This window comes from Archocentrus centrarchus, unplaced genomic scaffold (genome assembly GCF_007364275.1).
Source record: "Archocentrus centrarchus isolate MPI-CPG fArcCen1 unplaced genomic scaffold, fArcCen1 scaffold_63_ctg1, whole genome shotgun sequence".
Taxonomy (NCBI): domain Eukaryota; kingdom Metazoa; phylum Chordata; class Actinopteri; order Cichliformes; family Cichlidae; genus Archocentrus; species Archocentrus centrarchus.
Window position 1 is genome coordinate 136600 of NW_022060280.1, and position 13684 is coordinate 150283.

At 39.3% G+C, this 13684-nt stretch overlaps 1 protein-coding gene across 1 annotated transcript in view; it reads right to left on the reverse strand.

Annotated features, from left to right (window-relative positions):
• LOC115777649 (whirlin-like) overlaps positions 1–13684 on the reverse strand; it is a 138203-nt gene that overhangs the window by 19912 nt on the left and 104607 nt on the right. The window contains exons 6-10 of the mRNA XM_030725580.1: positions 6303–6479; positions 6023–6214; positions 4001–4706; positions 2869–3044; positions 2167–2298 (exon numbers count right to left, since the gene is read on the reverse strand). Of these exons, the coding sequence (XP_030581440.1) occupies positions 2167–2298; positions 2869–3044; positions 4001–4706; positions 6023–6214; positions 6303–6479 (1383 nt within the window). The remainder of the gene's footprint in view (positions 1–2166; positions 2299–2868; positions 3045–4000; positions 4707–6022; positions 6215–6302; positions 6480–13684) is intronic.

The following is a 13684-nucleotide window of genomic DNA, read 5'->3' on the forward strand; positions in this document are numbered from 1 at the left end:
ATATATATATACCAGCTCTAAGCCCTGTTGTTCATATACCTGCTCACTGTTCCTGCAAAATCTCTCTCTGCCTGGATTTCTAGTTGTGAGCTGTCCCACTCCCAGTGTCTGCTCAATATTTATCAGTTTCTAGATTCTCTAGTGTGAAAGTTTAGGACTCAGAGCCTGCCTGTTATCAACTGCTTCCTCTGTATTCATCACATGAGGCAGGGCACTGTTGTGCACCATGAGGAACCAGGACCCACTTCATCAGCACAGGGTGTGACAAAGGATGCAAAAAATTCACCCTGATACCTAATGGCAGTCAGGATGCTGTTGCCTTGCCTGTACAAGCCTGCCTCCCTAGAACATCGCTGACCCACCACCAAATCAGTTGTCCCAAACAATGTTATAGGCAGCAAAACATTCTCCATGTCTTCTCCAGTCCCTTTCACATCTGTCACATGTCCTTAGAGTAAACCTGCTCTCATCTGTGAAAAGCACAGGGTGCCAGTGATGGACCTGACAGTTATAGTGTTCTATGGGAAATGCCAATCAGACTCTACAGTGCTGGGCAATGAGCACTAGAGCATGAAAAGTCTGTAAACGTACTCTGGTTCTTTGGTCAGAGACATTCACAACAGTGGCCTGCTGGAGGTCACTTTGTAGGCAGGCAATGAAGGCAATGCAAAACTAGTGAAACAGTCAAAAAAGATGAGGAAGGAAAAAAATCTCAGTAAAAAAAGATTCTTTTATTTTTATGTTTTTTTGGTTTTTGTTGTGTTATGGTTATGTTCCTAGTTTTAGTGTATTTGTGTCCTTAGGCCTCTTTAGTTTATCTGAGTTTTGTTCCTGGTTAGTTTTTGTTTGCTTCAGTGTACCTGCCGCCTGTATCGGGTCTGTATCCTTGTCTCATTAGTATAATTAAGTGCACCTGCCCTCCCCAGCTGTTCCCACTTGTCTCATTGTGTATTTATTGTCTGCATTTTGCCTTTGTCCCTTGTCGCATCATCATTGGTCTCATCCCACTGTGCGTGTTCATGTTCATGCTCATGCTCATGCTCACATGCGTGCATGCATGCTTATGCTCATGCTCATGCTCATGCTCATGCTCATGCTCATGCTCATGCTCATGCTCAAGTCAAGTTAGGTTCAAGCTCCCGTCCATTTATCTTTGTTAATGTATTGTGCTCAAACTAATAAAGCTAAAGACCAAGTTTATTCCCTGCCTCTAGAGTCCTGCTTTGGCATCCTCTGCTTGACTGCCACAGTGGTTACACGACAATCTGCTTCTTAACTGGCCAGATCAAAATCCCATAATTTTAACTTACTTGATGCTACACTCTGATTAAAGTGTTTCTTTAATTTTTTGAGCAGTATATACACCCACAAACTTTCCTACCCATATATACAGTCAAAAGTGTGTCCAAACATTTGACTCGTAGTCAACAACAGTGATGTGCAGTCAGGGGAGGCAGGTGAGGGAGTGCCTCCCCTGTAATCCTGACAAGTAAAATACTAACAATGATAAGAGTAAATGCATTTAAACACTTAACTGTTCTCTAAAACTGTTTTATAAAACTGTTTTCTGAATGATTATTAACACTTTAATGGTCAAAATCGTGGAATTTACACAATGCCTGGTCAAACACATTGAAGCAATGCGGGGTGAGTCAGTGCAGTGCTGTGGCTCACGTCTGGTGGTGCTGTGTCACACACAATAATTGAAACAGCTGGTTGGAGCATGCCCATTGCTGTCTCTCTTTATATCGCCAATATACATGTTTGATTACACATGTGTCTAATATACTGAATGAATGTGTGTGACATGTTTATTCTTTGTGATTGGTCATAAATGCACTGTGACAATACACTGGGTGACGCAGAAAGTACCGTGGCGCAACGATAGGGGGGAGTGCTGCAACAGCATCCGACTCCAGACGAGTCAGTGCCTCACCCGTCACTGCCGGTAATGTATAATTACCCTCAACCTTAATTTGAGATAACAGCCATAATCACTTCATCATCAGTTGCTCTATTATTGCTGCTGCATCTTGTCCTCATAGTTGTCCAGTCCTAAAATATTTTTCATTTTCAAGTAAAACCAAACAGACAGTTTTCAGTATCAGTACATTTGGCTGTTTGGGAGACTTCAAACAGTCAAAACATTTTCTATTGCTCTCTTACCTGAATGGTGACTATGCGGGGCAAAGGTTGGCGTGTATTTGCTCCACCCTCTATTGCGATGCCCAGAGCGTTTGCATTTTTTAACACTCTTACCAGGATAGCAGTGGGTGCTGGTATGGGTGAGGCAGACAGCTGGGACACAAAGCAAAGAGAGCCAAGGATATAATTTTAAGCAATACTTAACTTTTGACTGCTTGAAACATAGCCATCAGCTTGTCGATGAAAAATTGAAAACTTCAAAACAGTAGACATCTTACATTTTCTTCAGGCCACAGAGCATTATTTACAGTGGTGTGAAAAAGTTTGGGCACCCCTGATTATTTTCATGATTTTCCTTTGTAAATCATTGGTTGTTCTGATCAGCAATTTCAGTTAAATATATCATACAGCAAACGAACACACTGATATTTGACAAGTGAAATGAAGTATACAGGATTTACAGAAAATGTGCAATAATTATTCAAACAAAATTAGGCAGGTGCAGAAGTTTGGGCACCCCAACAGAAAAAAATTACATCAGTGTTTAGTAGATCCTCCTTCTGCAGAATAACAGCCTCTAAACACTTCCTATAGCTTCCAATGAGCATCTGGATTCTGATTGAAGGAAATCAAAAAGTGAATACCGTTTTGCTTGTTTTGAATATACTATAAGATGATATAACATATGGTGATTGCTTAGTAATGACAACTTTGAACCCTCACTTGTCTGGCAATCTCTGGAGGGCGTGCATGGGACCCTGACTGTTCCAGATGTCTCTGCAGGGTTTTGGTGGGTCGTGGGCTGCCGTCCTTACTGAAGCCTCCTCCCTCTGCTATATCCACCCCACTGTCCTCACTCAGAGTCTGGCCACTGTCTGACAACTGGGAGAGGGTTGTCCCTGGAAGGAAGGCATTAGTTAGTATATATGAGATAAAACTCTATATCTTCACTCTTGTGTATTTTCTAGCATTTTCCTTCAACTACAGTTAAAGCAATCGGAGTGGTCAATAAGACTAAAAAAGTGCCATATAAATACAATCCATTTATCATTTACAGTGAAGAGAGACAGGAAATAGCACAGGGAATAGCATGCAGCAAAGGTCAGAGCAAGCCAGGAGTCAAACAAGTGACTCACTGCTTGAAGGCATTTGTGCTCCCTAATATTAGCACACATACAACATTTAAACCACCCACATAATGTTGAGGAGCACAGCTTGGTACTACTGTTGAATGAGCATGAGCTGTTTGTTGCATTGGGCACTGGGATGTTGGCAACATGTCAATGTTGCGGGGTGTGGTGTCTGTGGATCTGGCTTGTCCTGTAGATGCTTGATTGTATTATGATTTGTGTACGTTAGGAGGATGTCATGGGTGAGCCAAGGAGGTCACCCTTCAGTGACTTAAGTGTTGTAGGTAATTTGTGTCAGTCTCTATGCTATTGCACATAGCAGTGCATTTCAATGTTCTTATTGCCCAATAGACTAAGCACCACTGAGCTTGAGCTGTTTTTGAAAGAAGAATTTCAGTCTCTAGATGTGCAAAGCTGGTGGAGACATACCCTAAAAGACTTGCAGCTGTAATTGCAGCAAAAGGTGGTTCCACACAGTATTGATTCAGGGGGGCTGAATACTTTTGCACATCACATTTTTCAGTTTTTTATTTGTAAAAAAAAATTGAATCATGTGTAATTTTCGTTCCACTTCACAATTGTATACCACTTTGTGTTGGCCTTCCACATTAAATTCCAGTGAAATATATTTATGTTTGTGGTTGCAATGTGACAAAATATGAAAAAGTTAAAGGGTATGAATACTTTTGCAAGCCACTGTAAGTATCAATCCATTTACCATTTACCTCTTTGCTGTGGTCTGGCATCTGCTGATAGCCGGTTCATGTCTATTACAGTGAATTTCTGTGTGAGGGCAGGTGAACTGGGTTGGTCAAGACTACAGGGAGGAGCAGCATGTGTGATGAGAGAGGGGCAGGGGGAGGGACATGGTGAGGGATGGGGTGATGGATGCGGGGATGGCAAGGGAGATGCTGCTTTGGATGAGGCTGCAGACTTTGACAAGACAGAGGACTTTTCAAAAGAGCTGGACCAAGAAGAAAGTTTGACGGATGCCTCCGGTTTGGCAGGACTGGTGGAGTCCCGGAAGTGCAGGAAGCCTGGGCAGGTGTGGTGTCCTGAACTGGGCTGGTTATGGTGGACTGCATGGTGGTGGACATGGTGATCATTGTGGTGTTCCGAGTCAAAGAGATGGAGGGAACTCTGGCAGGTGTGATGGAGGGCACTGAGGGAAGTGTAGTAGGTGCCACCAGGGCAGGTGCGATGGGGAGAGTCTGGTGTTGGGTTGTGGGTGGTGGGAAGGGATTTGATAGGTTTATGGAAGCAGTCCTGAAGTGAATGGGTGGGGCCAGTGAAGAGCAGTCTGGAAATGGGCTGCAGCACTCTGGCTGAAGGCTTCCAACTGAGCTCTTTCTCCCTGGATGGCCTTCTTTGGGTCTGGATAGAAGGAGCTCTGAAGGGTGGAGGTGATTCACCCAATGCCTGTTTTTCATCCTGTCATTCAGAAAAGACAGTAGTATACATCAATCCAATTTGAATATTGAATAATTAATTTCAATTCAAATCTATTTTATTTGTATAGTGCCAAATAACAACAGTTACCTCAAGGTGCTTTTTATTGTAAGGCAGTGGTTCCCAAAGACAAGAGTGCTGCGGCATATTTAAAAACCAGTAACTACCATGCCTAACTCTAACCCTTATTGCCACATCTAAGATGTATAACGTAGCAGCAGCCCCCAGCTAACTAATCAGTTAAATATGCTATGTGGTCATAGCTCAACTGCTCCTTGTTGTTTCTTCCAAGTTTCAATGGACAAAAATCTTAATCCATTCTGTAAAGGGCTTTGATTCACAGCGTATGTACAGTTATGTCAATTTACAATTTAAATTAAACAGTGTTATCAGTTTGTTATTGTGTTGGGTCTGTGTTAGAAGAAGACCAGAAACAGACTATAAGTCTATAACCTGGCAGAATGAGGTCTCTGTGGATTGATATGGGCCAGCATGAAACATTAATACTGCACAGTTTCTGACCTGACACAAAGACAGTCACTCTTTGTCAAAGACTGATGCCAAGAGAAAATGATGTATGCAACAGCAGCGCACGCACACACACACACACGCACACACACACGCACGCACACACACACACACGCACACACGCACACACACACACACACACACACAAAATCACTGATGTATGTGGATCCTGTGTAGTGTTGTGCAAAATAGGATTTCAATTCAATTAAATTTTACTTATATAGCACCAAATGACAGGAAACAGTCACCTCAAGGTAAGTGCAAGTGCCTGTTGGCTAAATTTAGACTCTGGATTTGGATCATTATTGGATCTTGAGAGGCCTTGTTTGTTTAACAGCTTTGTTAAATTTAAACTTATTTTCCCCTTTTTTGTTCATATATACATAAGTTTAGATTATAAGATCTTCACATTAAAGGATGCACACAAAATGCAAGCACCACACCTCAGAAGAACTGCCCTTCAGAAGGCTTCCAGGTATTAGCCCATCAGGAAAGAAGGGCTCTTAGGAAGGAGGTCCTTAAAGAGACCAGGCACTTTGTGCAAGCCAGCTGGCTACAGTTCTTTTAAACAAAAGCCATTTTTGTTAGACTATTTAGTACAAGGAGGTGTAGAAAGGTGGACAGTATTAACTGACTAAAAGCAAATTTGAAGTCTAAGTCTTGCTCTTTGGGTGCTTATGTTGCTCTGCAAGATAAAGTGACAAAGGGAGATAAGCCAAAAACACAGGCATTACACCACACAATACACGTAAAGTAAATAAGGGACCAACCATAGCGGGGGCAGTTTGTCCCGCATCATGGATCATAGGTGCTGTATGGTTACAATGGTCCTGAGGATCCAGCGCTCCTAGGCCTCCATGCCAAGATTTATGAGCCTCCCTCTCACGGTGCAACACCAGCCTATCGTACAACTCCAGATCCTGTGGCACCATCAGACTCCTCACCTCCGACAACATAGACAACTTGCATAAAGGAAAAGACAAAACAAACAGAAAGGTAGTAAGATGAGAGTATGAAGAAAGTTTGCAGTCAGGTACTGTGTAAATGTACCTTTGCATGTGTATTGAAAAGCTCAAAGAGAGCCATGGCCAGAGGCTCCACTCCTATATGTCCTTCCTGATACTCCTGTAGGTAGTAGTTCATGGTTTGCCTTTCTGGTTCTGTCAACAACATGTAGGCCTGCTGCTCCAGAGACACCTGAGCACCGGGTGGGCCCACACCTGCTGGCTGGATAGTGAAGAATGATGAAATAAAAAAGAAAAGAGAGAAAATGACAGTTGCATACTGATGGGATGAAAAGTGTTATCTAATAATATAAGGCAAGTAACATGGAAACAATGGAAATGGAAACAGTTTGACTCTATCAAACATAAGTATGTCCTTCATCAAGTTGATTGAAGGACATGGCAAAGTCCTCAGAATGAGGTAAATATGTATTTAAACACCTTTACCTTTGCATTTTTATTAGCCAGCTTTCCAGTACAGAAACTTGAGGCAGGCAGTTTAACACATTAACTGGCTCCTGTTTTCATTGGGTTTTAGAAACCTTCATAATTCTTCAAAAGTCTCTACACATTCAAGATGACAAAGTATGTATAATACAAAACAAATGTAAAGCCAAATAGATAAGTAGCTCTTAAAAAAAAATGAGGCCAAAACAATTATAAAAGTGGCTTTTCTTGTGCAAAGATAAACTAGAAGAACCCTGAGTAAAATGTAGACCTCAAAATGTACATTTCTTGTAAAGGTCATTATAAACAGAAAACAGTGTGTATACAGTCACTTCAATTTATTAATATAGTACAAATTCATATTAACAGTTGCCTCAAGGGGCTTTTTTTTGTAAGATAAAGACCCCTCAAGGCCTCTAGACTGAAGGATTTGTTACAACCAGTAGTCAGTGCTTGTCAATACCTAACATCTTTTACACTAAAAGATAATTATAATAATTTCTTAAAGAAGCAGCACACGGATTCTGCTTGCTATTACTTTCCTCCCAGGGAAATTACTCCAACTTCCATGAACTAATGCAACATTAGGTGCTCAAACCTGCTGATTTGTAGATAAATCTCAAAAGGAAACCGAGGCAGAACACACAACAACAACACTAAATCAAAAAGTAAAAGTACGCAATAAAATACAGGGGAGTGTTAGGGATTATTTTTTACTCAGTGAATAAAGGACATATGTTTAAAGGTAAAACTCCAGTAAATTAATTAATAAACAGTGGATCAACCAAATAATAAACAATTAAATAATACATTAGACAGAGAGCAACTGATCAGAAAGTTCTAGACTAACTTCTCTCTTTCAGAGCATCTTATCTCGAGGACCGGCCACCGAACGTACAATTAGAACATCGCCAACGTCACCATGTTCTGTCATTAATCTGGACAAGATTTCACTGTATTGATTAAATTAGAACATCAGGAAGAAGATGTGCCTATGACTGAGAGGAATCTGAGTCATGAAAAACCAGCCAGAAACAAGCCTGAATGACGAAGGTCAACTCATAGCGCCCAGAGAGATTGTTTATGCTTAGATAACAGGAGTATAAAAATGTTTTGGTTAGACAGGAACACGGGCTCAGAGAGAGAGAGCGCACACACAGGCCTGTCTCTTCTGAGTCCCCACATGCATGTGTACTTTTTCTGATCCTTTAATATATTAAATGTTTTACTTTTTTAATTAAAGTGTTTCAGGTGTCTTCCTTCACAAAAAACCTGTTTACCTGACAGATGGTGACCCCGAAGTGATAAGGACTGATAACAGGTAATGACAGGTGATTTGTGAAGGAGGATGACTGGCAAAAGAGGACAAAGGGAAATATTTTCTCCAGGACTCACTTGGGACTTTTACTCCTCAAAACACTCACAGGGGCGCCTCATAAATAAGGTAAGCAGAAACCTGTTGTTTTTAAATAATCGAATTCTGCAGAATTGGACATTGAAATTTTTTGTGAGTGAGGAGGAGGTAAGGTTTCGAGAGAACAAACTTTAAAGGATCTGTTAAACTGGTTAAAGCTTGAAAATATTAAAGAATCAGAAAAACAAAAAGGGCTTGATGTTAAAAAATGAATAAATAGATAATGGGTAAAAGAAATAAAATAAGTGATATGATAAGAGTTGAAATGAGTGAAAAAAGGATTGTGAGAGATACTGGAAACTTAAAACTGCCCTATAGCAATAGGCTATTGATCAAATTTATTTAATAAAACCAAGAAGTGTGTGTGGCTGGAAAATTTTCTGTTGAATAGATATAACTCCTAATATCCACAGCATGAAGAACAGTAGTGTGACAATTGGCTTTATACCATGAGAGACATTTAAAATAGTAATAATTTTGCAAAAAAGTACTGAATATTGTCAATTTATCTGTCGGCTTACCAGAGGCTGATTTCTGGATAGACGCTTGTGTTGGCCTACGGGCAGAGGCTCATAGCTGCCTAAGACGGTTAAAATATTGATAATTTTGCAAAAAAGTACTGAATGTTGTCAATTTATCTGTCAGCTTACCAGAGGCTGATTTCTGGATAGATGCTTGCGTTGGCCTACGGGCAGAGGCTTATAGCTGCCTAAGACAGTAAAATATTGACGTTCTTGTAGTGTAGCCTAAAGTAGTTTTATTGAGATAAAATAAGGATTTGACTGGGTCAACTCTCATGGTATACATTGGCAGTAAATAAAAATTGTAACAAAAGTGTTGTGTGGATAAAATAGAGACTAAGAAATTGGCATGAAATTGTTAGTAAAAGTTGCAACTAAAAGTGTGAATGAGGAGGCCTCTGTGTGTGTATATGTGTGTATCTGTGTCTGTGGGAACAAGTGGGCTGATACTGCAGTGAAAAAAGGGATGAAATACTAAAGAAACCGGTAAAACAAAATTAAGGGTGAATAAAGTCCAGAGGACAAATATCAAGGTTGCAGTAAATGTAAACAAAAAAAGGAGGAGACGTCCCCCGCTAATTTATTAGGTAAAGCAAAAGCTTAAATAAATTCTTTGTTTTAAATTATGCACCTAGAAAACAAAAGGTCAGGAATGTGGGAAAAACTCTAGAGCTGAATCACATAGGAAAAGGAAACTTTTTCTGTTGCTTTCTGTCTGTGTGTATCTGAGTCAGTGTGTGTGTGAGTGTGCAGAGAAAGAAAACAACTGGAGTGAGTGTGAGTGTGTGTGGCTCAGAGACAGACAGAGAGAAAGAGAAAAAGGAAAAATGGTTGTAAAATTTGCAGCTGGAGTGTGTTTGTGCCTGTGTGTGTGCGTGTGAATCTAAGTTTGTGTGTCTGTTAGAGAGACACAGCTTGTGTGCGTATGAGTGAGAAAAAAATTAGTTATGAGTGCTATAAGTTATTATTTTGTTTTTGTTTTGTTTTGTTTTTCCTTTTTGTTTTGTTTAATTGTTTTTGTAATGGATGGTAGAGTTAGGGAGTGGGGGTCAAGAGCTCTCAGGGATAAGGTTTATCCCTGATACAAAGTGAGTATTGCCTACCATTGAAGGATTTTAAAAAGAGAAAAGAAAAAAAAAAGGGGGGGAGAAGGGACAGCCAGGAGTTCACTGTTTTTAGAGAATATCATATACTTTTTTTTTTCTTTTTTGCATTTTCAGTTTTATTTTTATTCCTATTTCTCTCTTGATTTTTGGGTTTGCTGGGACTTTGCTTAGTTCTTTTGTTCCCCTGGGGAGCAAAATATTTTATTTCACCCCCATTTCTTTTCTTTTTATTTATTTTATTTATTTATTTTATTTACAGGGTGGTTTGATAAATAATCCTGAATATCTTGGGAAAATTTGGGGAGGGGATAAACCCTTTAGAAACACTGAGAAGTAGATATTTTTATTTTATCTATTTATTTAATTATTTCTTCTTGATTGCTTTATTTGACTTTATTTCAATTTTACACTTTAAATTTTATTTCTTTTATTTTAAAGGGGAGCACACTCGTGGGTCCCTGACTCTATCAGATTAGAGACAATTAGTGGAGAAAAGCTAAACTGCTTTGATTTTCCTAAAATCAAAGCCAATATAACAGACAAATGCCTTGATCATCACAAAATATGTTAAATTATTGTTAAATTTCAAGAAAAAGTTTCTGTGAGGAACACAGTTTTGGTGAAACCTTAAAAAGAAAAGTTAGAGGAACAATAAAACAGCCTGTGTGAATATTTTGTGACACAGCTGAATCAAAGCAAAACATAGAGGACTAAAAAACCTATTTATGATAGCGTAGGATAAAATAAAATCACCCGATTTACTCTTTTCTGCATTTACATTTATTTATTTGGTAGATTTGTTTAAAGCTAAGGTTATAAGAGAAAAGCAGAGAACATTTGAATTTTGAATGTCTGAACAATTTGATATTGAATTAAGCATTAAAGGAAAATCCCAAAAGCTAATGATATAAAATTGAGTATGCCCTTTAGATAAATAAGGTAAATTAAGGTAAATTGTTGAGACAAAACAGAGTTTATGTCTCAAAAGGAGGGATATAGACTGGGAGAAAATTAAAGATTTGACTAATAAAGATTTCTCAGTTTCATTGTAACAGGAGCCTGAACAACATCAGTGGGTGCTGCAGGGGACTGGACTTATCAGTTACCAATAAAAAAAACAAACAAACTCTGATGCAGTTCAAGGTGTTCAATATCATAGCAAGCTCTCCTGAACAGATTGACAGCTCTAAGACTCAAGAAAAAGGCTCCTGGTTCCACACAACCTCAATAAGAAGGCCCAACTTCAGACAAACAGGTAAACTGTAAGTTCCTTGACCCATGGTAAATTGACTAGTTCTTATATAGCGCTTTTCTACTCAGTATGAGCACTCAAAGCGCTTATACAACACGTTTTACATTCACCCATGCACTCCCATTCATACAAGCACTTCCATGTTTTACTAAGCTAAGTGCTTTTAATTAGCTAACATTCACACACATTCATACTCCGACGGGACGGTCGGAGAGCAACTTGGGGTTAAGTATCTTGCAGAAGGATACATTGGCATGTAGCCCGGAGTAGCCAGGAATCGAACCACTGACCTTCCGATCAGTAGGTGACCTGCTCTACCTACTGAGCTACAGCCACCCCATGACCTCTGTGTAAAGTCTGAGCCCAGGAGGAGGGTCATCAACAGGAGATCTCTTTGACGTGGGGAGCGTTAGGCCTTAAGCACACTCAGTCACAGGTCTCAGTAAAGAACTAAACACATTAGTGGTCAAACGTCAAGGAACTGCAGGAAAAATAACAACTGACTGCAATGTTCCAATTCCAGTCTGAACATTCTCAGTAGTCTGACTCATAATTTGTTTGGATAATTTGTTATTGGAAGGCCACAGGAATATAATCTGCTTTGTTTCTTGTAACACTAATTATTGTTTTTTCTTGAAATGAGGTCTAAGGAGGGACATGTCCTGATTTCAGTTAGATCAAAGAAAACTATTTTGCTGTGAGCTCTGTGTAAAAAGACTGACAAAGGAGGGAAGTGTGAGTATGACCTATGACTCGAGAATTACCACAACATTTCAGACTCACCTGACTCTATTTTGACTGACTGCACTACATGGTGTTATATTCAGAGCAAGACCAATAAAGATACACAAAGTACAAAATAAATAAATGGAGTCATGAAAGTAAAATAATCAAGGTTTCACTCACTAACACTAAAACTGTATCACTCTTAAACAGAAAGCAGACTGTTTGTATATGATGTAAGACAGAATTAAGTCCAATTAGATTTCCTTTTATTTTTACCAATTAGGACAAGAATAATATCTGTAATTTTGGCAAATTTTCCATTACAATGACATTTAATAACATGCTTAATGAGAACTCAAATACTAATGCTGTCATTGAAAGATAACCAAACAATGAGAAAATTAAAACTAATATCATCTGCATCCCCTCCTGCCCCCTCCCTTCCCCGACCATATTGCTATCCTGGCTTTAAATGTGCAAATATGCTTTGCTAAGGTGGTTTTTTTGGACCCTGGTATGGTGCTCATGTTGAGCACCGTACCAGATGACTCTTTTTTTTAACCTAACTACCCCATGATGTGTGTTGTTTCCTTTTCTGGGACTGATAAAGGTAGCGCCGGCAACGGCTGCACGACCTCAGACACCTGTCCCCCCTGTTTGCTTCTGTTTTTTGTATTTCTTGGATGGGTGTTCTGGAACGCAAATTTCTTTTTGAACTCACTTTATTAAGCTTCAAACACGAAAAATTATATTGCAGATATAAACATTAAATTGAACACAGAACCTTCCCTGGCACAGGAAAAGAAAGGAGGAAGAGAAAAAAAAAAAAGAAACAGAACAGCATACAGTTGAATTAGTTCTTTTCCCCCTCTCTCTCCAGATATATCTTAATTGGTGACCACCTCTTAACAAAAATGTCTTTCTTCAGTCTCAGCTGTGCAGTTAGATCTTCCATAATATAAATGGCCTTTAATCTTTCGATCCACTGGGTTATTGTTGGTGCTGTCACTTGCTTCCACAGGACGGTTATCATTTTTTTGGCGGCCAAGAGTAAAACATTTAGTATATTAAGTCTTTCAGCAGTGAGGCCTAGCACGTCTTTGGGTATACATCCCAGTACATAGTATTCTAGACACAGGGGTAAGTCCACTCCCAAAATTACATAAATTTCCTTCTTGATATCCAGCCAGAACTTCTGGAGATACAAACAGTCCCAAAAGATGTGGGTATGGTCCCCAATCTTCCCTCAGCCTCTCTAGCACAGTGGTGAGCATGAGGGGAAAAAGCCAGCCAATTCCATTGGAGTCCTAAAGAATCTAACCTTCATCTTCCAGTCAAATTCCTTATATGTGGGGCTGTTAATAATTTTGTTGCTAGATATGAAACTATCCTCCCATTCCATTTCTCCAATAATGGTATTGGCCTCTAACTCCCATTTTCCTTTAATAAACCAAGTGTTATCAGTTGTTATTTGTAAAGTTTTATATATTTTAGATATGCAATGTTTAGGAGTAGTGTTATTTTCTATCAGGTCAATAAAATATTGTTCTACCTCCGTAGGAGGTCTCCTAACCTTCTCCCACTCTTTATTAGTCGTTATGTAATGTCTTACTTGAAAGTAGCGGAAAAGGTCTTGGGAGGGCAGGCCATAAGTCTGTTGTAATTGTAGAAAAGATTTTAAGTGTTCTTCTATGAATAGCTGATTAATAGTTAACAAACCAATCTCAGCCCACCTTTTAAAGCCCCTGTCCATCAGAGAGGGTCTGAAGTCTGGGTTGTCTGCAATTGGCATGGCTCTTGATAGTGAGATTGGGATTCCACAACTTTTCCTAACTTTATCTCACATATTCAATGTATTTAGTATCCATTTATTTTTTAATTTTTAACTTTTTCCAAAATGGTTTACTTAAGAATGCTATTGTACTCAAGGGGCATTCAGGAACTGAGTTTTGCTCAATTTGT